Source organism: Balearica regulorum, chromosome 11 (genome assembly GCF_011004875.1).
Source record: "Balearica regulorum gibbericeps isolate bBalReg1 chromosome 11, bBalReg1.pri, whole genome shotgun sequence".
Lineage (NCBI taxonomy): Eukaryota > Metazoa > Chordata > Aves > Gruiformes > Gruidae > Balearica > Balearica regulorum.
The window spans coordinates 20,677,890-20,705,067 of NC_046194.1; the positions used below are offsets into that span (position 1 = coordinate 20,677,890).

Sequence of the window (27,178 nt, forward strand, 5' to 3'; positions counted from 1 at the left end):
AATACCAGAATCAAAAGCTATAGAGGCGAGAGTGTTTATGTTACAGGATTTCCCCAAGGAGGAACAGATCCCAGAAGTAGTGGACAATGCAGTTATCCCCCTGGTATGGGCAAGTGGAGTTCCGGGACGATCCAAACTGGCAGAACCGGTAAAGGTGACTTTAAAACCTGGAGCCAAGCCGGTAAGACAAAAACAGTACCCTCTCAAATGGGAAGCCCGAAAGGGGCTAGAGGAATTAATCACAAAATTTTTAGAATATGGGCTGCTAGTAGAATGTGAGTCAGAATACAATACCCCTATATTACCAGTAAGGAAATCAGGAGGCAGGGAATATCGAATAGTTCAGGATTTAAGGGCCATAAATCAGATAGTTCAAGATATACACCCAGTAGTGGCCAATCCATATACCTTGCTGACATCTCTGAGGGAGGAACATAAATGGTTTACTGTGCTGGATTTAAAGGATGCCTTCTTTTGCATACCTCTGGATACGAAAAGTCAAGGCATATTTGCCTTTGAATGGGAGAGTCCCACTACAGGAAGGAAAACGCAATTAACATGGACTGTACTTCCACAAGGATTTAAAAATAGCCCTACAATATTTGGAAACCAATTGGCAAAGGAATTAGAAATGTGGAAGAAACAGAATCAAGGAGAAGGCATATTACTACAATATGTGGATGATATCCTGATAGCAGCAGAAAGTAAAGAAACATGTTTTGAAATGACTATCAGTTTATTGAATTTCCTGGGCCAGGGAGGATATAGAGTCTCCAGAAACAAGGCTCAAATAGGGAAAGAAGCAGTGATTTATTTGGGATTTGAGATATCTCAAGGACAAAGACAATTGGGAAACGAAAGGAAAGAAGCCATTTGTCAGATTCCCGAACCTAACAGCCCAAAGGAACTGAGAGCTTTTTTGGGAATGATTGGATGGTGCAGACTCTGGATTTTAAATTATGGACTGTATGTGAAACCCCTATATGAAGCCCTGAAAGAATCTAAAGATCAATACCTGACTTGGACACCTGAATGCCATAAATCATTTAAAGAACTCAAAAAGGCATTAATGATGGCCCCTGCACTGGGTCTACCTGATCTAACCAAACCTTTTGAGCTGTTTGTACACGAAAGGCAACATCTGGCCCTTGGAGTGCTGGCGCAGCGGCTGGGATCTTGGAAGCGACCAGTGGGGTACTTCTCCAAACAACTTGACACTGTGAGTAAAGGATGGCCGGGATGTTTGCGTGCCGTGGCAGCAACGGTGCTGCTGATTCAGGAAGCCCGAAAATTGACTATGGGCCAAAGAATAGTGGTATATGTACCGCATATGGTAATAACTGTCTTAGAACAAAAGGGGGGTCATTGGTTATCCCCTAGCAGAATGTTGAAATACCAGGTTGTCCTATTGGAACAAGATGATGTGGAATTAAAAACCACAGCAATTGTAAATCCAGCAATGTTCCTGTCAACAGAAAATCCTACTGAGAAATTGGAACATGACTGTCTGTTAACCATTGAACAAGTTTATTCCAGCAGACCGGACCTGAAGGACGAACCCTTGGAGAATCCTGATCTGGAACTGTTCACGGATGGAAGCAGTTTTGTGCAAGAAGGAAGGCGAATAGCCGGGTATGCTGTTGTCACCATCGACAAAATATTGGAGTCAGGGACACTACCTGCAAATACATCAGCACAGAAAGCAGAATTGGTGGCGCTGAAGCAGGCCTTACGAATGGCCGAAGGGAAAAGAGTAAACATATGGACTGACTCCAAATATGCATTTGGTGTGATCCATGCTCACGGAGCCATATGGAAAGAAAGAGGGCTGTTATCAGCCCAAGGATCACCTATAAGACATAAGGAGGAAATTCTTCAGCTCCTGCAAGATGTGCAAAAACCAAAGGAAGTGGCCGTAATGCATTGCAAAGCTCATCAATTTGGTCAGACGGCTGTCAATATAGGTAATCGGTTGGCGGATAAAGCTGCAAAAGAGGCTGCAGAACGAGGTATCCTTGCACTGGTACCAGTAAAACAGGTAAAAATTCCAAATGTAAAAGTAAGATACAGTAAATTAGACGAACAATTGGCAGAGCATTTAAAGGCATCCCAAAATGCAGAAGGATGGTGGGTAACACCAGAAAATCAGGTAATAGTAACCCCACAAATTATGTTGGAACTTGCAAAAGAGCAACATGAACAGACACATTGGGGTGTAGATGCCATGGTTACAAATTTGAAAACATTTGTAGTGTGCGTAGGAATGACAGGAATAATTAAGTCAATAATAGCTAAGTGCCCGATCTGTCTTAAAAATAATCCTTTAAACCAGAGGAAAGCACCTTTAGGAGTAACAAAGCAGGGTAATTCCCCAGGAGATTATTGGCAAATCGATTTTTCTGAATTACCCAGACAAAATGGGTATAAATATCTGCTGGTACTGATTGATACGTTTTCCGGATGGCCGGAGGCTTTTCCTTGTCGCACCAACAAAGCGAGAGAAGTGGTTAAAATATTGTTAAAAGAGATAATACCAAGGTTTGGGGTACCATTGGGCATGTCTTCTGATAGAGGACCACATTTTGTAGCAGAAATAGTCCAGCAAGTAAGTAAAATTCTGGGGATAAAATGGGACTTACACACTCCCTGGAGACCGCAATCAAGCGGGAAGATTGAAAGAATGAATCAGACCTTGAAAAGACAAATGAGTAAAATTTGCCAAGAAACATCTTTGAAATGGCCACAGGCCTTGCCATTAGCTCTGTTAAGAATAAGAATCCAACCAAGATCTAAAGACGGTGTAAGTCCATATGAAATATTATATGGCAAACCCTACCAAACTCCTTTAATCCCAGGGGACATGAAGGTAACAGGGGAAACAGATTTGAAAACATATCTGATTTCTTTAGGAAAGACCCTCGAAGCGCTCAGAAGATATATTGTGCTGACCAGACCGCTTGCTCTTGATACGCCTGTACATCCATACCAGCCGGGTGACTTTGTGTATATAAGAACGTGGAGTTCTGAACCACTCCAAGAAAAGTGGAAAGGACCCTTCCAGGTATTGTTGACAACTTATACCGCAGTTAAGGTAGAAGGAGTGGAGCCGTGGATTCATTATACTCGAGTAAAGAAGGCACCGTCAGAGCAGTGGACATCTATGCAAAAAGGACCTTTGAAACTCAGACTGTGTAGAAAATTTGACAGGGAACTGGAAAGCTAAAAGAACTGGTTTTCAAAATGGAAAATTTATAAAAGGTTTGCATGTTATGTGTTGAACTATGAATATTATGAATTGTTTGATTGGGTTAATAACACTTTTTTGTGTTTTGTCGCTGATCTGTAGCCAAAGAAATACAGAATGGCTATGGTCCCAAGCTATGATGGGACCATATCCCAAAGACCATTCTCCAAATTTAGCCACTGTGGTAATGCATGAATCTGAAGTTTACCACCCACCAGAGTGGGAATGGGACAGAAAGGACTGGGTCCGTGTCTTAACAGGAACAATTGGAGAAAAAATCCAAGTAGGATGCAGAAAGATGGAAGGATCTCTTCATGAGAAAGCTTCTTCAGTTACCATTACCGGAAATCTATTAGACCCTAGTTCTAATCTTACAACGAGACTCTGTCCCACCACAGAATGGAAATGTAACAAACAAGATTCTCTCATTACGTGTTGCCGCCAGCAGAATGTCGGTAATTACTCCTTAGACCCTAGTACCAATAATGTTGAAATCACCAAATTCTGTATTAAGGAACAAGGAGATTGTTGGCACAATTTTACTTTGACTAAGCCAGTTTATGTGATATGCAATTGGAGACCTAATCCATTGACAGGAGGATTACGAAGCCTTACATTCAAATTCAAGATAAATGTTGTAACTAAACCCCTAGTGATGCTTGTTGCAGTAGTCACGCACGCTGGCACAGATACCCTTTTTACGTTAACTAGTAAAAGTGAAGTCACCCCCTCTTTTATGGTACCACAAGGGAATGACATCACAATAAGATGCAGATTAATCACTGAATCTCGCATTGAACCTATAAACAGTTATGAAAATGGATCACATGGCCCTATTTTGTGTAAAGATCAAAATTTAGACTGTTGGTTAAATTTGACTACTGTACAATACTCCCGTAAAGTGATCTGTGGTAAAAATAACACCAAATACTGGGGAGAACTTAAAATAGACGTTATAATACCTACTACCCAACCAATTGTTGCGCTTAACCCGAAAATCTTTGAAATTGGACCATACGTGATCAGAAATACAGGCTTGCAACAAATGTTGTTTAACCCGGCATGGTCTCTTAAACAAGTTGAATTGTCAATGCAAAACAATGTTTCAGATATTCAACCAGCTTGTTCACCTTTCTTAAAAACCTCATATGAGGGGTGGACAACCTGGCTACAAAAACGAACTCTTACTACGAAAAGAACACAAAGAGACTTGACCGGTGTTTTGGGAACAGGATTGGGAGTTTTGAATAGCATTGATTCAGAAGTAATAATGAACAAATTGGCAGCCTCAATTAGTGATTTGGCTAGATTACAACAACCTTTACGATCCTCTTTACTGGCTTTAGGAACTAACCAGTGGCTGTTGTCAAATATATTACCCACATGGGAAAGAATAAATGTAAGGGACCACGAGTTAATTACGGACGCACTTGGGGTGATCCAAAATAACCTCTCCTTGGCTCTCAGTTGCATTCAGGCTCAATTATGAATGCAGTCGGTGGCTGCCTCAATTATAAGAGAAGGCGAAGAAGGCACTCTCCCTACTGAAATTAGGAAAATAATTTGGGACAGTGCTACTGATTTTGAGAAAGAACTCCAGTCCTGGTGGAGCCTGGTAAACTTTACTTATGATCCCGTTACAAACACAGCTACAACTTTTGTGCTCACTATATCCAATGCTACCAAATACTCAATTTACCCCATCATTGCATTAGGGATAAACCATAACGGAACTATACTCTATCCTTCCGAGCATAGAGTATGGGCCCGAAAGATGAATGAAAAATGGCAAACTGTTAATTTGGAATCTTGCATTGTGCGGGAACAACAAGGATTTGTCTGTGAAGGTAATGCAATTGAGGCACAAGATATTTGTTTGGACACTGAACAAAATATTTGCCATTTTGAAGTTCATCCTAACGAAAACCCTGAAACCATACTTGTATATATCGGCAAGGGCTGTGTATGCTTGAGAACTGTTTGTGATTTTTTGTATGTAGATGAGGTAGTGGTAGAGATTAGAAATAATTCAAATTTTTGTATTTGTAATTTTACTAAGATTGATGGATGTGACTTTTCTTATTCGACCCCGGTCACATCGCACCAACTTTTGCAGTCTAACTACATGTTGATTCATGAATTATTACCTATCCCCATTGGAATGAATCTCACTTTAGTAAAACAGTTATTACGACACAAAGATTTGATTGAAATTCTGGAAAAAATTAAGGAAAATGGGCAGAAAACCCTAATAACTGTTCATCACAATGTGAAAGAAATACATCGAGTTTTTGAAAGAGTGCAGAGAGATGCAGAACTTAAATGGTGGGACACACTTTTTGGATGGTCGCCTACCACTACAGGCATCCTAAACAAGTTATGTCATCCCATCGTGATTCTTTTAACATTGGTTTTGATCAGTATGACCTTGTCAGTAATATTATATATCATAACTTGGAAAATGATGAATCGATTAACACATCTGAAAGAACAAATTATTCGTGAAACTTCTCTCACTCATATGATCATCCAAGCTGTTGCGAAACAGCAAAACAAACAACCCAAAGTTTCTTCCAACACATAGAAAATAGTTAGTATAGTGGAAGTATTGAAAAGGTGATTATTTCAAAACTTCCAAAGGGGGGATTGTAACCGATGTGTTTAAGTTTTTAACCATGGTGATGGGATCAAGATGAGATTATTAGCAATAGTAGGGAATGAGAAAATATTTTAGGAATGAGGACCTGAGAGCTTGGTGGTACCATGGAACTGATAAACTGTGTGGTCGGTATGTACCATGGAACTGATAAACTGCATTATTGGTACATGAGCCAAATAATATTTCATTTTCTGTCAAAATCATGTCCTTTGAGTGAACTTTGTTCATTATAATCTCATTATAATACCAAAACACACCTCCATGCTAAAAACTACCCACCTCCAAGGTACGACCACCCCTCACTGGGCATGCTCTCTGAATTTCTTTAAGTATATAGCTTTAAAAGCAAAGCGAGAAAGTTTTACACCAATCATAATGAAGTAACTATGTAACTATGTGATGTAATTGTGACCATGTGTGTATTAAGAATATAAATATGTGCGTGTTCATAGGCTAGGTATGCACGTTAGGTGGAACTATCCCCCGTGCATCCAGCGCTGCAATAAAGAATGCCTGCCTTTTAACACTACATTGGTGTTACGAGGTTTATTCCCGGATTTCGGTGACAAGGATGCTTTCGGGGAGGAAAGCTGGAAGACGAGAGCGAGGTGAGAGTTTCTGCAGGCTCTAGTGAGAAGCACCTTGGGTGGTTTTGTCTCCTGGTAAAGCAGCTTTGCTGCACGCTTTTGCGTTGGCTCCTCTTGCGTCTGGCACCACCAAGAGGAAGCAGAGCATCCGGGCCGGTGACGTCATCGGGGAACATGCCGTTTGGATTTAATCTGTATGCTGGACCTGACTGACAAACAGTGGTTAACCAGAGCTAAAGAGAGGATTGCAGGCATAGCTGAGTTAAAGGAGAAACAATGTGAATCTAATTTGACTGGATTGCTAATCACAAGGAATATTTTTCAAACTCTTTCGGAATCATTACGGGGCGGAGGGGTGTGAAAGTTGGATGAAGATTTTTCTATAAGAAGAAAAGTCCCTGCTGCTCAGGGCTCGTTGTTCACTGCTGCAAGGAGATGTGGGGAGGGTTCAAGATCCAACTGGATTGTTGGATGCCAAAGAGATGGCCTAAATGTTCAACTTTGCAAAAGATCAGTGCAAATGAATTTTTGTTTCTTAATGCTGTGGTGAGACAACCACCGTTTGGAGTCTGAAAGCACTCCTCCTACAAGGTCTTTCTTTATTTTGCCATATGATCTACGCCCCAGACTGTTAAGGATTTCCTTAATAACATAGGTGAGTGAGAAGAGATTTAGCCTCTCTTTTGAGTCTCTCCTAGGCCTTTACAAATAACAGCAGGAAAAGCACTAGCAGGAATGGGGGCTCCCTGTTGAGCTCCCTGCACAGTATTTTTCAATTTGTGAATTGAAATTTTCAATTGTGAATTTTACATTGTGAAAACTAAATTTACCCTAAATAGGCAGAAAAAGAAATAGGTTGATCTAGGTTCTGTCCCATCTCTTATCTGCCAGATTTGCTTGACACATGCTAAGCTGTGACTGGAGCAAGCTGAACAACTCTTAAGGAACTCTTACTTAAGAAATGGGTTCTCCATTCTCTTTTTTGTTTGTTTTCCCTGTTTCTGTAGGAAGAGTGATTTTTCCTCAGTTTTATTTTGTTTTGGAAATGTGGTTGAGTTATACCTTGTAACAAATCCTTAAGAATTTGAAACCTGAACTATATTGCATCCAGCAAAACTCACTTTTTTCTTGAAGCAGGTTTAGTTTCATGATCTGGTTGACTGTATCTGTCCAGTTGTTTTGATGCTGTGTAATTTGGATGGTAACAGTTGCCATCATGTGCAGTTTTGATCCATGGGAGTTTATTTCTTGTTTGATCCTACTGATTTCAGGAAAGAGAACTCAAGTTGCCAGCTTCTTGTAATGAAAGCTGCGGAAGCAATGTCCAAATAGATTGGCTAAGCAAATTCCTTAGACCTAGCAACAGTTTGTTTCACTGTGTTAATTGGATGACAACTGCTTCTGGAATCAGTTCTGCAGGGAAATGCTCATCTTTGCAGATGCAACACTCTCTGATACTCTTGTAGTATAAACATTCTAGTTTTCTACTTTCAGCAACGTTTTTTTGGTTTGGTTGGGTGGTGGGTTTTTGTGGTGGTGGGTTTTTTTTTGGCAAGGGATATCATTTACCAGGAGATGTAAGCAAGGGGAAGGTGAAAGAAACATCAGCACGGGCCAAGCGAGTGTACTGGTGCGGACATCTGTGTGCAGTGTTTGAGCCTGGTGTAGACACTGAAACTGGGGCCTGCATTCAGCACTGCTCTCGTGATACCAGTTCTGCTGGCGTCTGCTATGGTTTGTGGTGATTTACTATGTGGTGCATTTGTACGCAGGATATGCCAAAATTAGAACCATTTATCTTGCCTGCCTTTTCCATCCCTCACATGTATGGCTTTCAGCTACAGGAGGGCCTTGATCAAAACCAGTTCTGACTTTTGTCCTTTTCTGGTAAGAAGGGTAGAAGAACAGGGTGAATCTTTGCTCTTTCCCATCCTTTATCTCTCTCTGGTTGTGGGGTTTTTTTTATGGGATGGCTTTGTTTTGCAGATTGGAATTTGAAAGGCAGAGTTGCTTTTTCAGTCCCAGGAACTGGCAGGACAGTCCCAGGGAGATGTGACCTTGTGGTGGCCATGGCTGCAGAAAGCTGTTGGGTTGCTACATTGCTGAATGGGGTGCAGGCACAGGGGTTGTGGGTGATGAACAAAGAGGTGGAGTTATTTTGTTCTTCTGAACAGGTAGGGTGTTGTGGTAACTTGTCATCCTCTGTGGTTGTACTGCATGTGACTGCACCATGGCAGCCAGCCTTGTCGGGGACTAAATGCGCGCCTCACTGACTCACACTATATTCAGACTGACAGGGTTTTCCCAGTTTGTTAGACTCATTTGAACAGGAAGCTGGACGTGTTTTGCTAGCACAGCGTTTTGGACACCTCTGTGATCCTCAGCCATGCTCTTAAACCTTAAAGTAAATTCTCATTTAAGTGCTTACTCACTTTGCCTTTCCCAAGTGAGTAAGCACAGAGCTGATGGGAGAGGACATCCAGCCATCTTGGACACTGAGGCTGGCTTGTCATTTCCCGCAGATGGAAGGGTTGCATAGTGCACTCTTCCCTCAAGCTGCAATAGCAGCTTCGTGCTTCTCCTGAGCTTCTGGTCACCTGTGCACCTATGAGCTGCCTACCAGCCAGTTCATTGGGGAGAAGATGGCCATAAACTGAGGAGATGAGATCTAACAGCCATGCTTTCAGATGAGTCCTGCTAGAAGGCACCCGTGCCCAGCCAGGAACAAGCCCCAACAAGTGGCTAAAGATGGTGAGCTCCTCAGGAGAGGTTATGTTATGGCATGTAGAAGAATAGGGTAGCGGGTCAAATTTCTGCTTTTGGACACTGCTGCTGGACAGATGGTAAAATGTTCTATTTTTGCTTCTTGTGCTTAGAAGAAAAGGAGATAAATAGCTGCTGCTTTGGAGGGGCATGGCATGCGGTGGTGGAGTGGAAGAGAAGGCTCCTGCACCTTTACCCAATCTAAAGTCTACATGACAGCAACAATAATTTGACCCTAAATTCTGGGAGTAAAATTCCCAAAGGCTCAAGGTGGGTTATTTGGACTGCCTACTGGCTCTGTCTGCAGAGGAGATGATCTAAATAGATCTGTCCAGACATTTCTAGAGTTTCTCTTTCCCTGGCTATGCCATGCACAGTACTTAGCTTGGCTGTTCACAGCTGACTAAATCCTTTTAAGAATGAGTCACTCCTAAATGAGAGGTGACAATGGATATGCAGACAGCAAGAAGTCAAGAGTGAGATAATGAATATTAGAGAAAGGCTAAACTAAACAGGGAATGAGCAGCATAGAAAAACCTTGCAGCCCTTATGACACTGCACTGAAAGGATGGGTTTTATTTAGAAATGTAGTTCCCAGGGAGAATTTAGATTTCCTAACCCATAAGTTTGTCTGAACTTGTCCTGCCTTGCCTGCTCTTAAAGGAGAAACAGGTTAGCACAGGTTAGTATTCAGCAGGGAGATTCCCAAGGCAACATCGCCCTCCATATTGATTTAAGATGTGGCAGTAGTGACTGATGGATGAAATGATGCTCTTCCCTCTCGGTCAACCTTGCCAGACTGTGGAGCAGAAGAAAATGGATGGGATGGGGCTCCTTGTCCCAGGCTCTCGGCATTACATCTTGTGTGGTGAAATCCCCTGTTGGCTTATGGCTAGAGTACTCCTGCTTTGTGTTCTAGCCACTGTAACAGGTCAGCGGTGGCTCTTTTTCATTACAGAGGTGACTATACTTCAGTGGACACATAAGTCACCCTGGAGTTTGTTTTACACATTGGTTTGGGGTGGACATTGTCACAAGGTTATTGCCTAAGGCAGAGATTTGCAAAGAGCTGAAGGGAGTTAATTGTCCAAATCCCATTAAAGTGCAATATAATTCTAAAATCCCATTAAAATGCCATATAATTATATAGCTTTATTTTATTTTAGTTATTTATATTTTGTGCAATGCACAGTGATTTTTTTTTTGCATGCATCTCTTAGAAGCACTTAGCAAAACTAATGTCGCTCCTAGTGCTGAAAATTAACCATTTACTTTTTCTAATTTAACAGTATAAAAAAGAAATGTTTGACTATTTGAGAAATATGGCATCTCAAAACTTCATTTACCTCTATCTACATCCAAAAATCTTTGATGTGACTATAAAGACAAATTACTGCTTTTGTCTTAAGCAAATCGGACTGTGATGCAGTCAGGAATCTTGAAGTAAAATGAGAAAAGGACCTTATGGATGAAATCATGGCAGATAAGTGGAAGATTATCCCATGGAGTTGTCATATTGGCTTCCTGTGGCTTTCACTCATAATTGAATTAAATGAAATTTAGCTGTATATGGGTAACACAAGCAGAAGGGCATCTGAACGTTCTAGTAGCTATGGGAAAAGCAGTGAAGGAACTGAGAGACTCTTGCCCATTAATAAATAAAATGGCCTGTGGGGATTGAGTTTATTAATAATCTTCTCTGTGGAAATCTGAAGCCAGAAGCAGAAGGGTGGTGGGAGGGAAAGAGGTTGCTTGAGTGTGTAAAAGCCGTTGGGACCTCAACTGATAATTTGGGCTAAAGGTTATCCTGGGGCATTTTTTTGGATCTTTGGTGAAACGTTATTTCCAAACTGATCCCAAACAGGACTTCATAAAATGGTGAACCATCAGCATCCCAGAACAGCTTCCCTTTAGGGAGTGATTCATTGTGACAGATTGTCAGGGGGACGCTAGCAGTGCGAACAATCACAAGAGTTGGGTTTATCTTCTTTTTTTTTTTTTTTTTTCTTTTTGGTAGTGGTATTTTTACCTCTACTTTCACTCAGTTTAGAAAAAAGGTGCTGCTGGTAAGGAAGATGGGGGGGGGGGGGGGGGGCTGAACTGATGAAAGGGCAGTAGAGAGGGTGTTTGTCCCTGTTACAAAAAAACCCAGTGGTTTGTGGCATGATGATTTATTCATTTAGGAAAATAAATGGTATTAAAATCAGGTAGCAGAACTTGGTTTCTTCACATGTTCTGATCTCACTGACCTCAGAGCAAATAGCTTTAATTTTCTTTGCTAATAATGGTGCTTTGTCTCAGTGAATGTAGAGCTTTGGAGTTACCTGAATCATTGATACTGGCTTCGACTAAATTATGATCTGTGCTTGGGTTACCTTCAGACTTTTTTTTTTAGTTTGTTTTTGTCAAGTGCATCCAGAGCATATGGAGACGCTGCTGCTGGTTTTGTTTCTGTGGGTTTTTTTTTTTAAGCCTACATACAAATTAAGTTCTTCCATCCAGGTCTCCTCTGTCTTCTGTCTCAGCTCGCTGCATCATCCTTCTTGGAGAGCACTGAAAGTTGTCAAATCTCATTTTACCTCACTTCTCTTGGTACCGCAAAGGTCACATCTCCAAACTGATGGCTGCATTTCCTCCTCTCTGAAGATCTCTGCCCTTCACCTTCTCCCTCCTGTCAGACACAAACTGCTCCTCTTCCTTTTCCCTGATTCCTACCTGCGTGCTCTCCTGAAGCTGCTGCCAGCCAGCCTGCCCTGCACTAGGCACTAGCTCAGCCCCTCTGGAAGTTGGATCCCCTCAAAGATCCCCAGTGAAAATTTGGTGGTTTTCCTTCTTATCTTGCCTAAAAATTCCATCTTCCACAGCAGTACTTATTAAAGATTATTCTTCAGCTTTTTGATAGCAGACTGCACTATTCCCGTGGTTGACCTAAATCCTCCCCTTACTTCCTTATGCATCCGTAGCTGTACCCACATGTTACTTCATGCTCTATATTCTGTTTATCAGCTCACTGAGGAAGGCTGCTTGTGCTCCTTTGGTCCTCTGGGGTCCTGGCCTGGGAGATAGGTCTTGCAGGCCCCACTGCAATAGTGATGATGTTTATTTTAGAGTTGACTAACAACTCAGCAAACTCTTCAATTATTAAGGACACTCAGATAAACACTGGTTCTTTCTGTGCAGCAGCATCTTAGCTCTTTTGGTATAGGTACTTGCTTCTGTTGGATCATGCTTGCATGTTCTGCACTATTAATTTCCCCTTGCTACAATCAACCTTTTAATATTAAGAAACATTAAATATCGACCCATATTTCATATCACCTCTGTAAAATTACTGAGCAAATGTGAGCCGCAGGGTAGATCTTTAAATGGTATAAATGGGCAGAAGTACCTTACATCCCTTTATAATCAGTTGACAATTGGGACTGGAGGACAGCTCATGGGGCTTCTCACTGATGCAAAAGAGACCTGAGAAATGGAGGCAGAGGGAACTTCTTACTGTGTTGGACATGCACCACTGGTGCTGTTATCCCTCCCAGGTCTTGCTGAATCATGCAACAAGGAAACATGGGGTAGGGGAGAAGAGGTGGGTCCCCATGCAGAAGGTAAAGCATATGGCAGGGTTTCTATAAAGTTCTGTAAATTTTAGTGCCAGCTGCTTCTGCTACGTGTTTCAGTTCCTTCAGGAGAGTGGCAGCAGCACTGGGGAGAGGACAGACACCTGCGTAAGACCGTACTAGCCCTTTCACCCTCTTTTCCCTGTTTTGTACCTAAGCAGTTGGACACATGTAAAGCACAGGTGGTGGAGTCAGGTGAGCCCACAGTGGCGCTGTACATAGGAGTGACTGCTCTGGTTCTTTGTCGCTGCGCCCATTTGGGCATCACAGGACTCATTCTGCACTGCACCAGTCTGTGGTGATTTTAAATCCCTCAGCCATGTGTGGGAGGTGAATGTATGTATGGTGTACTACGTACCTTGTGGGACAGGGAATAGATGTGAGTTGTGGTTACATAGTACAGAGGTCTCGAGATGGAACTTCTCTACTATGTCTTTGGCCTTCATCCATGTCTCTCTGTTTTACCTGATTGAAGCAGTCCCTCAAGCAAACCAAGAAGTCACCCACTTCTGATTCACTGATGTAGAATATTCTTTTTTAACACAACCACCAATACCCGTTTTATACAAGGCTGCAGTTCATCTGGTGCACGATAGCAACACAATCCCAATCCTGGCAGTGTTCAGATCATCCAGTCCGTGTGTCTTGAGCCAACTGCTGACATAAGGTGCTTTCCACCCCTTTCATTGCCTTTTGTAAAATGTTCTTGAACTTCTTCAGAAACTTGATAAGATAAATATCCTCTGCTCTGTGCCTGGAAGGTCCCTGGAGCCAGGCTGTTTTGAACAGGAGCCAGCCATGAGCACATGATGACCCTAAATGTGTGTGCATCCTATCTGAACTGGCCAGATACGAAACAGATAATCTGTATGTATGCTACATATGCTTTACAATAAGGTTGATCCAACTTGAACAGTTCTGCTAGCCATGGAGTGGCATTGACATAGCAGCGACCAAGATGTCTACCATGTGAACCCTTTTGTTTTCTCACCGCTTCTTCATTGCTCATCTTTAAAACCTTACTATTAGTGTTTTCCTTTGGTAAGAGGCAGGCTTTTCTAAAATAGCAGCCCATGATAAGCTGTTGAAAATACTTAGCTGTGCATCTCTTACTCTAGATTTGCACATTTTTCTTGGTGCTTACATGATAGGGAATTCAAATTTTAGAATATTTGTGCTTAGACAGCAGTCAGTATTGTATCTAAGTCCTGATTTATCTTCCCCACATGGTGAAGAGCAAAATCCCAGAGCTGTGCTGACCAGTGGCGTAAGAAAGGTCCTGTCCTGCTTGGAAATGATTAGAGAGTCCTGCTGTTGTCAGCGTTTGAAGAGAGCTGTTGCCGGGCTACTTGGCCAGTCAATAATGAATGATCATTAATCTATTTTCCACTTCTTGATGACAGTTGTTTGATGGCGTGATCAATTTTATGATTGTCACTTGTGTGATGGCCTCCTGCTTTACTCTGACTTTTTGTTTTAAGGAAGAAGAGAGCAAAAATCAGAGAGTCTCTTTCCCCCAGCTTTGGGGATGAGGTGGAAACGCCACAGGTATTTTTTTTTAATTTGCATCAGTTTTCAAGATCAAAATCTCTTGCAGTATTTTCTGTGACAACCCTGAAACTATAAATATAGAAACCACAGACAGTTCCCTGGAGACTGAAGGCCTAATATGTGAATAGTCTCACCTCCTACTTCATAACAATATCATAGGGGGGGAAAAAAAAGGTGTATTATGCATCCCCACAGCTCTGCTTCAAGAGTGTCTAGGCTGGTGTCTGAAGTGTGTGTGTAAATATTTGAAGGGTAGATCTCAAGTCGCTGTTGTGGGAGAGACTACACAAGTAAGGTGATGTAACTCTGTGCTAGCACTTGGTAAGGTTTGGATCATGCCCTATACCCAGAAACCAAAGCACACTGGGGCTGAGCTTATAGCTCGTGCAGTTAATGTGAGGCACGGGTCTTACCAGAGCTCAGAAGCATTATGGTGTTTTATGTGCCAGTAATCATGCAGTATACTTAAAACCACAAGTTATCTAATCAATTAACTTTTTTTTTAAAAAAAGGCATTTTAGTTCTGCTTTGTCCTCAGCAAGCATCTCTGGACCGTGAAATCATTCCAAAAGTGGCAAAATCCAGCTAGATTGCCAAATTGTTAAAATAATTATGGGATTGAAGGGGATTGTTCCAGACTACAGAGACTGAGACTTTGGGAGTAAGGTTCTTCGATTTTTCTTTTGCTTGGATATATCTGTAGCATAAAATAAAGCTAACATTAGTCTACGTGCAGACGTGGGCAACGGGGGCAACACCAGCACACCCTACTCTCTCACTGTTCCTGGTGGGCAGAAAAGTCATTCTAGCAGAATTTTGTGCTTTTAGTGTTCACAGACACCTCATCAAAATCTGTACTGTTAAAAGCACGGTCTGGTCAGGATAATGTTTTCTCTGCTGGCACAGCTGGACCAGTGAGGGAAGGAACAACTGGATACTCTGGGCTTGGGAAGTCTCAAACTAAAGAAAGTGCTTGATGCTGTGTCCTAACGTCTTTCAGTTCACACCACTGTATCCAGCATATATGTGTACGTATACACATATGTGTATGAACAAAATGTACACATATATGTGTATTTTTATGTGTGTGTTTTTATGTGTAGTACAACAGTCAGAGCACTGTTGAGTGGAAGTTGTATTCCAGTCTTGCTCTGCGCAGGGTGAGGAAGGGAAGAGGGGTGCTTTTGTGAGGGCAGCAAATGGGGTGGATGTCCCCTCGTCACTGCCCGGTGTGTGACATGAGCTCTGGGCCGATCTGGCATGGAGCGAAACGTCCCGCTCGGCTTGCAGGATGCAGCTGCATCCAGCCTTGGGAGAGGCCCCTTGTTGCTGTGTCGTGCCTGTTCTATAGTGGCCGGGGCATTCCCCTCTCTGGAGCGGTTCCCTCTGACCTCTCCTGCTAGCACAAACCTCTCCCTTGTGTGCTTAAGGTAAAGGGAAGAAAAAAAACCTGACCAAATGCCTTTTAGAATCAGTCCTGATTTTCTGGTGCTGCTTGTCCATCCAGTACAGGCAGGACTTTGTGAATGGCTTCCTGAATAGCACTGGATGTGTTGCTTTGTGTAGGAATTATATAAGAATTATTTGCATCAGTGTAATGGCATTTCAGAAAGTATCTCCTTTAGATCAATTCAAATGAGTGTTGCTGCTGAATTAAATGGATGCAAAGGTCAGACAGTGATTCATGTACAGTGCTAATCAACTTCTTGTCTGCTGAACTGCAGATTACTCCAGTATTGCTTCCTCAGCACCACGCTACAACATGAAAGCTGAAGCAGAAGGTTAGTCAAACAGGACAATAGTTTTTCATGTGAAAAGCAGTAGCTGCCAAGGCCTAACTGTTGAGAAAGGAATTTAATTTTTTTGGTAGGTGGAAACCTAAAGAGGTGCACCTGACTCATATTTTGGATTCTGACTAACTTGGAATGCTTTTGTGATGGAAAAGTTACCAACTTTGCACAAGAAACCAAATTTGTTGGTTTCTGGGAGGAGGAAGTAGAGAATTTTTAAAGTCTGTGAGATGTAATAGAGACAGAGCATAAGTGCTTTACTTCTGAGTCTTAAGCTATCTGGATACATTGAAAGACTGAGCAACTACTGAGATCAGAAGTTGTGCCTGAAGAACAAATCACTCCTCTAGAGCACTTGTCATCAGCACATCTCAAAGTGCTTTACAAATGAGTCCACTTTTCTAGTTTCCCCCTCACAGTTGAGGAAACAGGCACTGATGACGACATGGGGAGCAGACAGATGAGGGTGGAGCCAGGAGCAGAAGTTGTCCATCCTGAGATGCAGGAGGAAAGTTGTCCTTGGGGCCTCCCTGCCCTCAAGGGCTCTGTTCTGGAGCTATGGAAATGGGTCAGTAAAGATGTTGGAGAAGTAGCTGTGGTATGTACCTGTGTGCTGGCTCTGTGCAGCCCCTCTGCCACGCAGTCCTCCAAAATTGTACAGGTGGCATCAAAGGCTGAATGGGCTTTGATTCCCTTACTAGCAGCTTTATAGAATAGAATATCTCAGTTGGAAGGGACCCTTAAGGATCATCTAGTCCAACTGCCTGACCAATTCAGGGCTGACCAAAAGCTAAAGCATGTTATTAAGGGCACTGTCCAAATGACAGACTTGGGCTATCGACCACACCTCCCTAGGAAGCCTGTTCTGATGTTTGACCATCCTCTTGGTAAAAAAATGCTTCCTAATGTCCAGCCTAAACCTCTCCTGGTGCAGCTTTGAACCATTCCCATGTGTCCTGTCACTGGATAGCAGGGAGAAGAGCTCAGCACCTCCCCCTCAGTTCCCCCTCCTCAGGAAGCTGCAGAGAGCTGTGAGGTCGCCCCTCAGCCTCCTCTTTTCCAAACAGGACAAACTCAGAGTCCTTAGCTGCTCCTCAGAGGACATTGACTCCTGCCCTCTTCTCCTGCCATCTCTTCTGTGTTGCTTCTATGGTTGGTGTTACGAAGGTGATCAAGCAGGATGGTTACAGCAGTCTTTTAGGAAACTGTGTGTCTTGGGGGGCAGGCAGTGGGTTTTTCTGCAAATTATCTTCCTCATTGTGAAAATTATGCTCATGATCTTTGCACAGCCCACCTGGTGCTCCTCATAGAAATGCTCCTGAGTCTATGCTCTTCCAGGTCACCATGTCTTACATCTGTCCCCATGATCTGTAAGTGATCACTCTGTCACCTTGAGGGAGACCTCAGCTGCTTCTCGTGGCTCTCTGGGGCGGCCAGGATCCCTGACTGCCTGGCAGTGTAGCTGCCTTAGTGTTTAACACCCTTTGCTCTTCTGAAGGTGTTTTTCCTCATGATCCAGCTCTCAGGGGGACATGCTGTGGTCTCATTTTCATGCATGGGACTGAGGAATTGTAAAACAAGACAGGAGAGTGGATCTTGTGCAAAGTTTGGGCTCCAAAATTCTGAGACCCAGAACAGGGGACTGAATCCAGGTCCCTCGTAACCCAGCGCAACCAAACCATCGCTCTGCACCATAAGCCCACTTGGTTTTGCCCCTAAGGCTTGAGTTATGGCCCTGCCCCTCTCGTCTGGGATTTAGTTATGTAATTTCAAAAAGTTTTGATTGATGGAAAACCAGAAAGAGATTAGAAGATCCTGTAATGTGTGGACAAATCACTCTGTTGATTTATCCGCAATGTAAATCACCCTAAATGAAATGCTCTGATTTATCCATCTTTACTTCATACTTGTAGCGGGAGGGACTGATTTAGTGATGCTGAGCCCAGCCATTAATGTACCACAATCATAAATCGTGGAGCACATGTGTTAAACTGGGATTTATAAACCCCCGTCAGTCTTTCTGATTTCACCCCATAGCTGTGATAATGGGCACCTTGAAAGTTTCCTCAGCCGCACGAAGCATTGCCAGAGGACACTATTAACACGACCTTAGCAGGGATTTCCTCTCTTGGAGCCTGGGGATGCTCTGCACTTTGAATTTGGAGATCGGATCAATAATCTTTGCTTTCCCTTTCTCATTCACAAGTCAGCAGAAAGAAGGATGGATGCGGAGAGTCATTTCTGATGGGCGCATGGGGGAGAAGGGAGGGAGTGGGGCTTTATGTAGATGTCTGTAGTAATGGCTGGTTCTTTTCTTGCCTGCTGCTTTATGTTTAGTGGAGTCACGACAGATCAGTATACAGAAAAGGGAGACAGAATTTAAAGTGGGAAGGCATTGCTACTGTCCTTCAATCTGACTTCCTGAATTATTCAACATGTGGTGTTTCGCCTTGTAATTCTCACAATGAAGCTAATAACTTTGTAACTGAACCAGGCAACTGTGAAGAGATTTAAGCATCCTCCCCTAGCCCCACCCCAAAAATTTACTTTCAAGTCTGTGCTGCACAGAATAAGTTTTGTGAGGTATGAAATGCAGCTGTGCCTTTGCCCTGCATAGCTGTGAGCTTTCCACTTTTGTAATTTTTTATTTTGCATCAGTACTGGGCTGTAAGGAGCCAGAATTAGCAAGTTCTGTGTTAGAGATGTGTAATTCATGTTTTTCCATGAGGACATCCAAGGTGCAGCTGTTTATTGTATGTAGTAGTCGCTTTTAAATGAAATTACTTAATTCAGAATTGCAGGTATACATTGTTATGCTTTTAAAATGGAAGATGGCTTTGGCTGCTGGAGCAAAATATAATTTTAATTATATTAGGAATTAAATGAAACTATCCCCCACTACACTCTTCCCAATGCTAGGTTATGCCAGATGAGGCTTGATTATAATTATGTTGTCATGAGTGTTAAAGCTTTTGAATGCACATAACGATGCTTTAAAAATTACCTCCTGCGTACTGAGATTTATCAAGTTATCATTTCTGTATGTCTAGATTAATCGATCATAAACAGACCTTCAGGAGGATTGAGGATACTATCTAAATTGACTGTTCTCCTGAGACTCATATCTGGACAGGTTGACTGAATTTCTGTGACTTAACGACCCACTTTCTCCCTTGCCTGCGGTCTGATCCTGTGTGTGTGTGATATACAGCAGGAGGGGTAGCTGTACAAACCGCTTGGTGTATGTGAATACAAATGAACTTTTCATTCCCCTCAACAGGAATGTTCGTGCCAAAAGGATCGCTAAATATTTGCCTGTTTCTCAGGCTCGGTGCTTGCTCACCCACCAGCCAGGCAGAGCAGCCCTGCGATGGAGAAGGGTTCGCTGGCATCTCCGAAGCAGCAGGTTTCGGCAGACAGCGAGGAATTTTCCCAGGTGTCGGGGTTTAGTGGCTCAAGCTCTCTGCTGCGCTGTGGCTGGCTGTTCAGCTTCCAGACTGCGGAAGACCAGAGCAAACCCAGGCAGAAGTCTTTAAAATAAAGTCTAAAGAGGTAAAAAAAAAAAAAAGGCGATTATGAGAAAGCCTTCTGTGAACAATATGCTGTGTCTGTCACTGAACACTGTTGCCATTTCTAGCATTTGCTAGGAACAGCCAGTGCTGCAGAGAAATATTAATTCTCCTTTTTTTTTTTCCAATTATCATCATCACTGCAAGTAGCACAATACACAGTCCTGCTTTTGTCTTTAGAACTGATAACTGTTGTTTAACAACAGTAGGGAAATCTGGGACAGTCATACTTTTACTTCTCAGAGCATTAAATGTTGCAATGAAATCCTGTTTTTTATGAAATCAGTAGCAAAATTTTTGCTGACATCAGAAGAGGGAATGTGCATCTATGGATGCTTTCTGTTTTTTCCTAAAAAAGCCAGACTTCAGGCTAGTCTGATCTCTGTTGATGTCATTTAAATTAAGTAATTATCGTACATAGATCCCAGAGCACATAAGATCATCATGTAAAGGGCTGGACGAGGCAGTATTGAGCAGCAGACTCTGCTTCACAGGCGTTATGATCTGAAGTCACAAGTCAGGAAGGTGCTTAATGTGTGTCTAACTTCTGAGCCCACAAATAGCTCCTGTGACTTCAGTGAGAGGACTTGCGTGCCTGACCTTAAGGAAGTGCTGAAATACCCAAGCCACTTCTAAATTAAGACCTAATACACAGTCTTTCTTGAATTTTAGGTTTCCCTGCCTGGCTGCCCTGACCTTCTGCAAGCCTGCGGAGGGCTGATAACTGTGTTTTTGTAGACAGACTGAGCCAGTGTAGTTTTAATCTAGCAATGATGATGGCCTCAAATTCAAAACAGAACATCCTGAAACCCCATGGATTGTGCTTCCCTACTCTTAGGATTTTGAGAGGGACAATGCTGTTGAGAAGAGCACTAGGTATGACTAAAATGTAACTGTAGCACAGTAAACCTTGGTTGTTTATTAACATATCTAGCAAAGATAGAGCAGAATGGAGGATGTGGTAGAGCGTTACAGAAGTGCCCAAGGCATGTCGGGGTGCATGGGCTGTTCTCTGTGTTGTACCTCACCAGGCAGAGGTGAAGCAGTGTGTGGAGGGAAGATGGATGCATTCTGCACTCATCCAGAGAGCCTTTTTCAGTTTTTCTTTGATTTCTTCTTGGTTTGTTGCTTAGATCAGTTTTGAGGTCAAAGTCATTCTGATGGGACTCAAAAGCACCTTCTTTTTTGTGGGAAAGAAGAAAAATAAGTCCAATAAGTTATTTTGCACAACTTTCTACTGTAGCATCCCTCTGAGTTTGCTCCTATGATTAAACTAAAGGAGCTGTTGATCATATTTTTGAACAGGCTTTTGGCTTCTGCCCTTTGAAAAATGGAAGGAACTGCCTCCTTAAAGTGAGAGCTTGGTCTTTAGGGCTCTTCACCAGGCAGCATCTCCAGAGCAGGCTCACCTGTGACTGGATCAAGATATTGACCACTATTTTTGCTCTGTCAGTCCCGAGAGATCCACTTGGTGATTCTCTACTCATGTCCCTATGCCTCTGGAAAACTCATCAAATCTGAGGTAGCCAGCATTTTACTGGGGTTGGTTTTTTTGATACTTCCTTGAAACCTCTCGCTGTGGAGAGGCCCATGCGTTGCTTTTACCTGGCATCAGGCAGGCAGGAGCAGAACTGGAGCTTGGTTTCTGTGCTGTCCATTGCTTCAGGTCCCTGTCCTCTCATCTCCTTTACTGCTGTGCTGCCAGTAACAGGGGTTGTCAGTGGTGAAGGACAGGGACAGGCATCCTTCCTGCTTGTCTGTGCACAATGGAGGGCTGATCCCTCAGCAAGTGCCTGGAAACTAATATGTTGATTAATTCCTTCTCAGGTTGGTAGTAGGAATGAGTTACAAGTACCAGTGACTCCTTCAGAGGATCTGATCCTGTCGGTATTTCTTTCCCTGTACGTTTGACAGAAAGGCTTCCATTTATTTTTGAAGTGTTTGCAAAATAGGAAGGTGATATTTGAGAGACATGGATACAGTTTGGAGACAGTGGCAGTGGAGGTGTACAGGTAGGAGGTATTTGTTTCCCCCACTGGGTTTCTTTCTGTTGTGTCCCTCCCCACATATTTTTTCCCCATTTTCTTGACTTCCATCTCTCCTTTCATTTTTCTTTTATATTTTTACCTCATGGGGCGAGTGAAATATATCATTGCAAGCTCTATGCATGCACAGAGACAAGAATGAGCTCACTAGTGTTTTGGTTGTGATAAAGTCATTCAGTGGCACTGCCAGGCTTTCAGAGGAGGATAAATCTACAGGCAGAGATACCACTGCTTCCTTAATGAGAATATCTGCATAAAGCATCATATAATCCAGCATATGATCCTTCCATGTCAAACCTGGAACACTGTATCTTTACTGTAGGTATTGAATGAGTGAGGGTATTGTGTCTTTTCTTTTTTTTCTTTTTTTTTTTTTTTTTTAAATATGTTGTGCTAGAACTCTCTCAGCTTAGAAAATAAACCCTTAAAACCAGTTTTGCCTATTTCAGGCCAACTGAGTTTCCTTCTTTCTTTCTCCGTACTGCATGTTGTAAAATGTTAAAAAAGATTTTAAGTAGACATTCTGCTTTCTTTTATGTGTTTGCCTATTTCTGCATTCCATGTGTCTTGGGCCATAAATTGCAAATGTTGATGTTGAGAGTGTTTGGGGAAAAAACTGAGCACAATTCCTTTGAAAAGCTATAACTAGAGATGGAAGCATTTCTCTTCCTTTCGGATTCCTGCAAATTCTAGTTACAGAGTCTAAATAAGAGTCCAGAAAAACTTGACCACGTTTCCTCTTAACGGTTTGTTTCACTGCAAGAGAGCTTTTGGGTAGAGTTATTCCAATAGCTTTTACAGAGACTTACCTGATGCCTCACTGTAGACGTGCTACAGAAAACTCCCAACTGGCAATTCATCCTGGAGAGGAAGTGTGGGGTAAGTGTCCGTGTTTGTGCTGGAGAGGCACAAATGATAAGGGAGCCTGAATTCACCGAGATGCCTTTTTTCTCCTCTGGGCATTCCTCCTTGCAGAGCTTGCTGCACTTGTGGCCTAGTTTTAATGAGAGATTTTTGACAGCAGTGGTGAATGTTGACATTTTCCTAGATTTTTTTTTTTCTTCCTTCTTTGGGTTTGAGCTGAGCACTCAGTCTAGCGAGGAAGCTCGAGGGTGCCTGATTCAGCCCCTCTGACTGCAGGTACCATGTCCTAGAGTCTGCTTTATAAACTCCTGAAGATGGTTAATGGTTTCTTTCCACCATTATTTCTATTGAAAAGTAGCTTCTACCTCATCCTTCTGTTAATACAAACATGGTAATTTCCAGTCCAAATTTACCTAGGGCCTTTTTATTCTTCTTTGTTCATTTCTAGTCACTGCCTTGACTAACTATTTTTCTTCCCTGGTGTTGGAGTTATTTCTGGATTGCTGTGATGGCCCCTCTCTGTCTCTGGTCAAGCTAAAAAAAGCCAGCTACTCTGGTCTCCCATTGAGGACTCTCCCTTACTCTGATTATCCTACCAGTCTTCATCAGTCTCTGGCTTTTTTGGAGTTCAGTATGTGTGCGTTGAAGAGGGGCCCACACAACACCCTCTGTGTTCTGGCTGGTTCCCCCAGGTTCTGGACTGCTTAAAATGGCTTTTGCTGATCAAAAGACTCATGTGATTTTCAGTAAATACATGGTTTTGCTTTTTAAACCGAAAATCCAACCACTATTCACTGAATGCAAAAGCAAATTCTTGTCTGTGCAGAGTAAGGAATGGTGTGTAATTATTTGGGGAGCTAAAGGATGGAATATTTGTTGGGACAGTCTGGGTGCTGAAGGTATTCAAACAGTCTGCTTCCCTTGCTCCATGAAAGTGGGACAGTTACTGCCACCAGTCCTTTATACTTGTCAGCTCTACTTTGAGTTTAGGACTCTGCTTCTTTAGGCAGGATGCTGTTTTGTAGTAATGAGCAGGACATTTAAATATAGTATTTATGGGTTGTGTCTGAACTATCTGATTATTTGCAAATCACAGCAAAAGCTCCCAAACCTGGTGTCATCTACTCCGTATGGGAGCAGGATTTACGAGGCAGCCTGGGTGCTGCACAGGGTGGCTGCAGTGAACCTAATGCAATGGGGGATTTGTGCTGTGCTGTTGTGGCACTTCCAGAAAGCATCTGACATTTTACTTAAAACTGTTCAGCGCAGCCTGTGTGCATGAAAGAACAGGGTGAGGAGGTAGAAGGTCAAGCCTCGTAGGGGTATCCAGCTGGCAGGAAAACCAGAACCAAATTACAAGGTGTAAAGAGAAAAAAAGAAAAAAAAAAGAAATTGAGGTCTGGGAAAATCTATCCCTGGCCCACAAAAAAAACGATGAGAGGAGTTAGTGTGCCATTTGAAGGTATGGGAGGCGCAGGTAGCGAGTAAGAGTTTTGATGCAATAGGTCAAAATTTCAGTCAGGGTGACAGAGAAATTGATGGCATTGCGTGGCGTTCTGCTAGCTGAAGATGGGGCCTAGTATTTGTTTTCCCAAGTAAAAGGGTTCAGTCAATCTTGCAGCCTGCCTGGAGAACAAAGGAGCGAGACAGATTTAATGCTCGTTCTGTTAATTGCCCAATGGCTATTCTTTCAGCACAGATCTGTGTTTATGTGCCAGAATAATTTGGGTTTGTGTCTGACACAGGAGATCTGACTTGTGGAGGGACTTCAGTCTGGGCTGTTACTCGTGGAGGACGGGGGAAATGAGGGCATATCCTCCCTGCCCTTGTAGTCTGCAGCTGAAGACACCTTTCAGGTAGGAGTTGTTTCCTGTTGATGGCCAGAGAGGTGAGTGACATGTAAGCCCTCTTTTAAAGCAAATTGAGAGGGGAAGAAAGAGAGAGAAGAGACAGAAAGGTCCTGAAGGGTTTTCTTCAGCCTGGCTTAATTTGGAGGTGACACTTCATATGTCAATTTAAATGAAGCCATTTCCAAGAGCACCCATCCCAGAGCCTCTGATCCACTCTTAAGATGGCGACTGTGGGGCACGTGGGGTGACTGACGCAGTTGAGGACAGAGGGAGGGAGCTGCAGGAGGAGCTGAGCTGAGGTGCTTCATGGCAGGGCTGCTTTGTCCCGACGCGTATGATCCCATGTAATGACCAGGATGTAGTTCACCCCTGTTTTCTTTTTTCACATGTTTGGGCCTAGTGTTCTGGTGTGTTAAGTCCAGGTTTCTTGTACTTATGTTATGGTTTTCTGTGACTGTCCTGATCTGAGTAAGGTTTAAATAGGAATTTTATCTGGGTGTTGAATGGTTAATGTAATAGAAAGCTAACACCTGCATCTGCAGCCTGGTCCCCTCCAATGCAGCTGAATAGCATTTCATGATGGCAGGGAAATAATTCAGTAAAACCAGCCCCTGCTCTGTGGGCGATGAATGAAGCTCAAGTGAAGTAGAGGTCACTCGTGTTAATCTGAAGCAAATAGGATTGTGGGACTGGGGGAAGAGGGCGAACCTCCTTTTATGTACAAATTCTATAGCTCATAGGCTTAGGAAATACTTCATAGTAAACATTTGCAAAGTATCCATGCCATTAACCTTTTCCGAGAGGAGAGACAAATGCTTTTCCTGCTTCATTTTGTGCAGGTCTCGCATTTTGGTACGTATGCAAATTGTGCTGGGTGGCAGCGTCTCATACAAATAAGCTTGAAATGCAGAGGCAGCCATGCAAGCAAAATGGCTTGTCTTTCCCTGCAGCTGCAACGAGAGTTTCAGCACAGGAGGACCAGGCGGGGAGAGCCTGATTTGTAAGGAAGCGTCAGGAAGAGAGAGGAAAACCAGGAATCCTCCTAAAATGCTGGCACAGTAGCAGAGCGTGCTGCATCCATGCTACAGTGCTACCCTGTATTTTTGATGACGTGAGGAGTATCCAGTACTGTTTTATTTTTCTTTGGGTTTTGGAGCATCCTTATCCTAATATCTCAAGGCATGGAAATATATGAGCAGCTCATGGCTGTGCAGAACTGGGAAGGTGACGTTTGGGAAGAAGAGATGAACAACGCCTTTTTGAGAACAGGACCAAAATGAGCAGGGAAGACAATACAGATATGAAACACAAGTGGGCAACTTTGCAGGGATATTGAGTGTCTGCTGTAAAGACAGCGTGTGAAGGCTGGGCATTACGTTGTGCTGCTTTGTGTTCTCTGTCCCAGATCCTTTGTGAGGCTGTGAATCAAGTTTTTCCATGTTTAACATCAGTTATTGATATGCATGTATAGGATCATCCCAATTATAAGTCTTCTGTGTCCCTAACCCCTCTGCAGTGTTTCTTTTATGACTTGGGTAAGCATCAGGTGCTTACATTTCCATGGGATGAGTCCTCTGTTCTCTCCATCTTGGGCTGTGCTTTCCTGTCAAGTGTACCAGGAGTGAGAATCCAGAGGTTAGAGTTTGACTTTCTGAGTCTGCAGTGTCTCTTGATTAACACAGTGATAAGACCAAATGTTATTTAATTTTAGTGATAGGTGACAGCAGAACAGAAGAGAAAAGGGACTGGAAGCTGACAGAAGTTCCTAAAGACATGAGCTTCCCTGGCTTTTGTTTCCAACCAGACCTTTCTGGAGTTGTGGCTCATTTGACCCTTCTGTGCTGGAGTAAACCAGCAGTGCTACCTGCCCACTGAATGAGAGAAGGACTCTACAAAAGTGTGTCGTGCAGCCAAAAAGCAGAGGAACAGGGCTACTTGGCATTGTTGTTTTCTTCTCTGTGTAGGTGCAGACAGCCACAGCTTGGACAGACTCCTTGCTTTCAGCTAGGTGAGCTGTGAGAAGGAGAGAAGAGTGCAGCTGCAGATTCACACTGTGCCTGGCTGGATCCGTTCCCTCTTGCTCTTTGATCTTTTTTTTTTTTTTTTTTTTTTACACTGAGTAACAGGCAGCATGACTGCAATGTGATGCTCTGGCTGTAGACTGCATTGTCATGTTGGAAAATGAATTGCCTCAGAGCCCTCAGTCTATCTCCTGGGCTATTTCCTGTTAAAACCAGGAAAGCTGGGATTTCCACATGATTTTGAAGCTCAGAGCTCTGATGTACAGACAAATCCTGTCTCTCTCTGTTCATTCATCACTGCTTCTGATCCCTCCTCTTCTCTTCCATTATCTCAAATGCTTTTGGAGACTTCATTTTCAAAGCACTATACCGTCTCATGGGCCACTGCTCACTTGAGTTTCCTTGTGTGGGCATCACGGTTTAGCAGGAAATGCAACGCTGCTTTGAAATGTTTGGCAGACAAGATAGGGAAAAATACATCTGTGAGTTAAGGGTGAGAGTAATGTCTTTTACCTTCAGAGTTTACAGATATTTTTTTCCCTTCTCATCTGCCAAACACTTACACTTTTCAGCATTGTCTGTGTCTGCAGGGTGTCTGTCTTGGCGGGGAATTATCTTGGA

The 27,178-nt window shown here is 42.9% G+C and overlaps 2 protein-coding genes across 2 annotated transcripts in view; both read left to right on the top strand.

The window, feature by feature from the left end:
- Positions 1-27,178, top strand: part of PAK3 (p21 (RAC1) activated kinase 3) — a 153,433-nt gene that overhangs the window by 26,053 nt on the left and 100,202 nt on the right. The window lies entirely within an intron of this gene.
- Positions 3,368-7,506, top strand: LOC142603370 (uncharacterized). The gene is given in 3 exon segments (XM_075763438.1): positions 3,368-3,428; positions 4,147-5,678; positions 7,498-7,506. Coding segments are annotated over 3 exon segments (1,602 nt in total).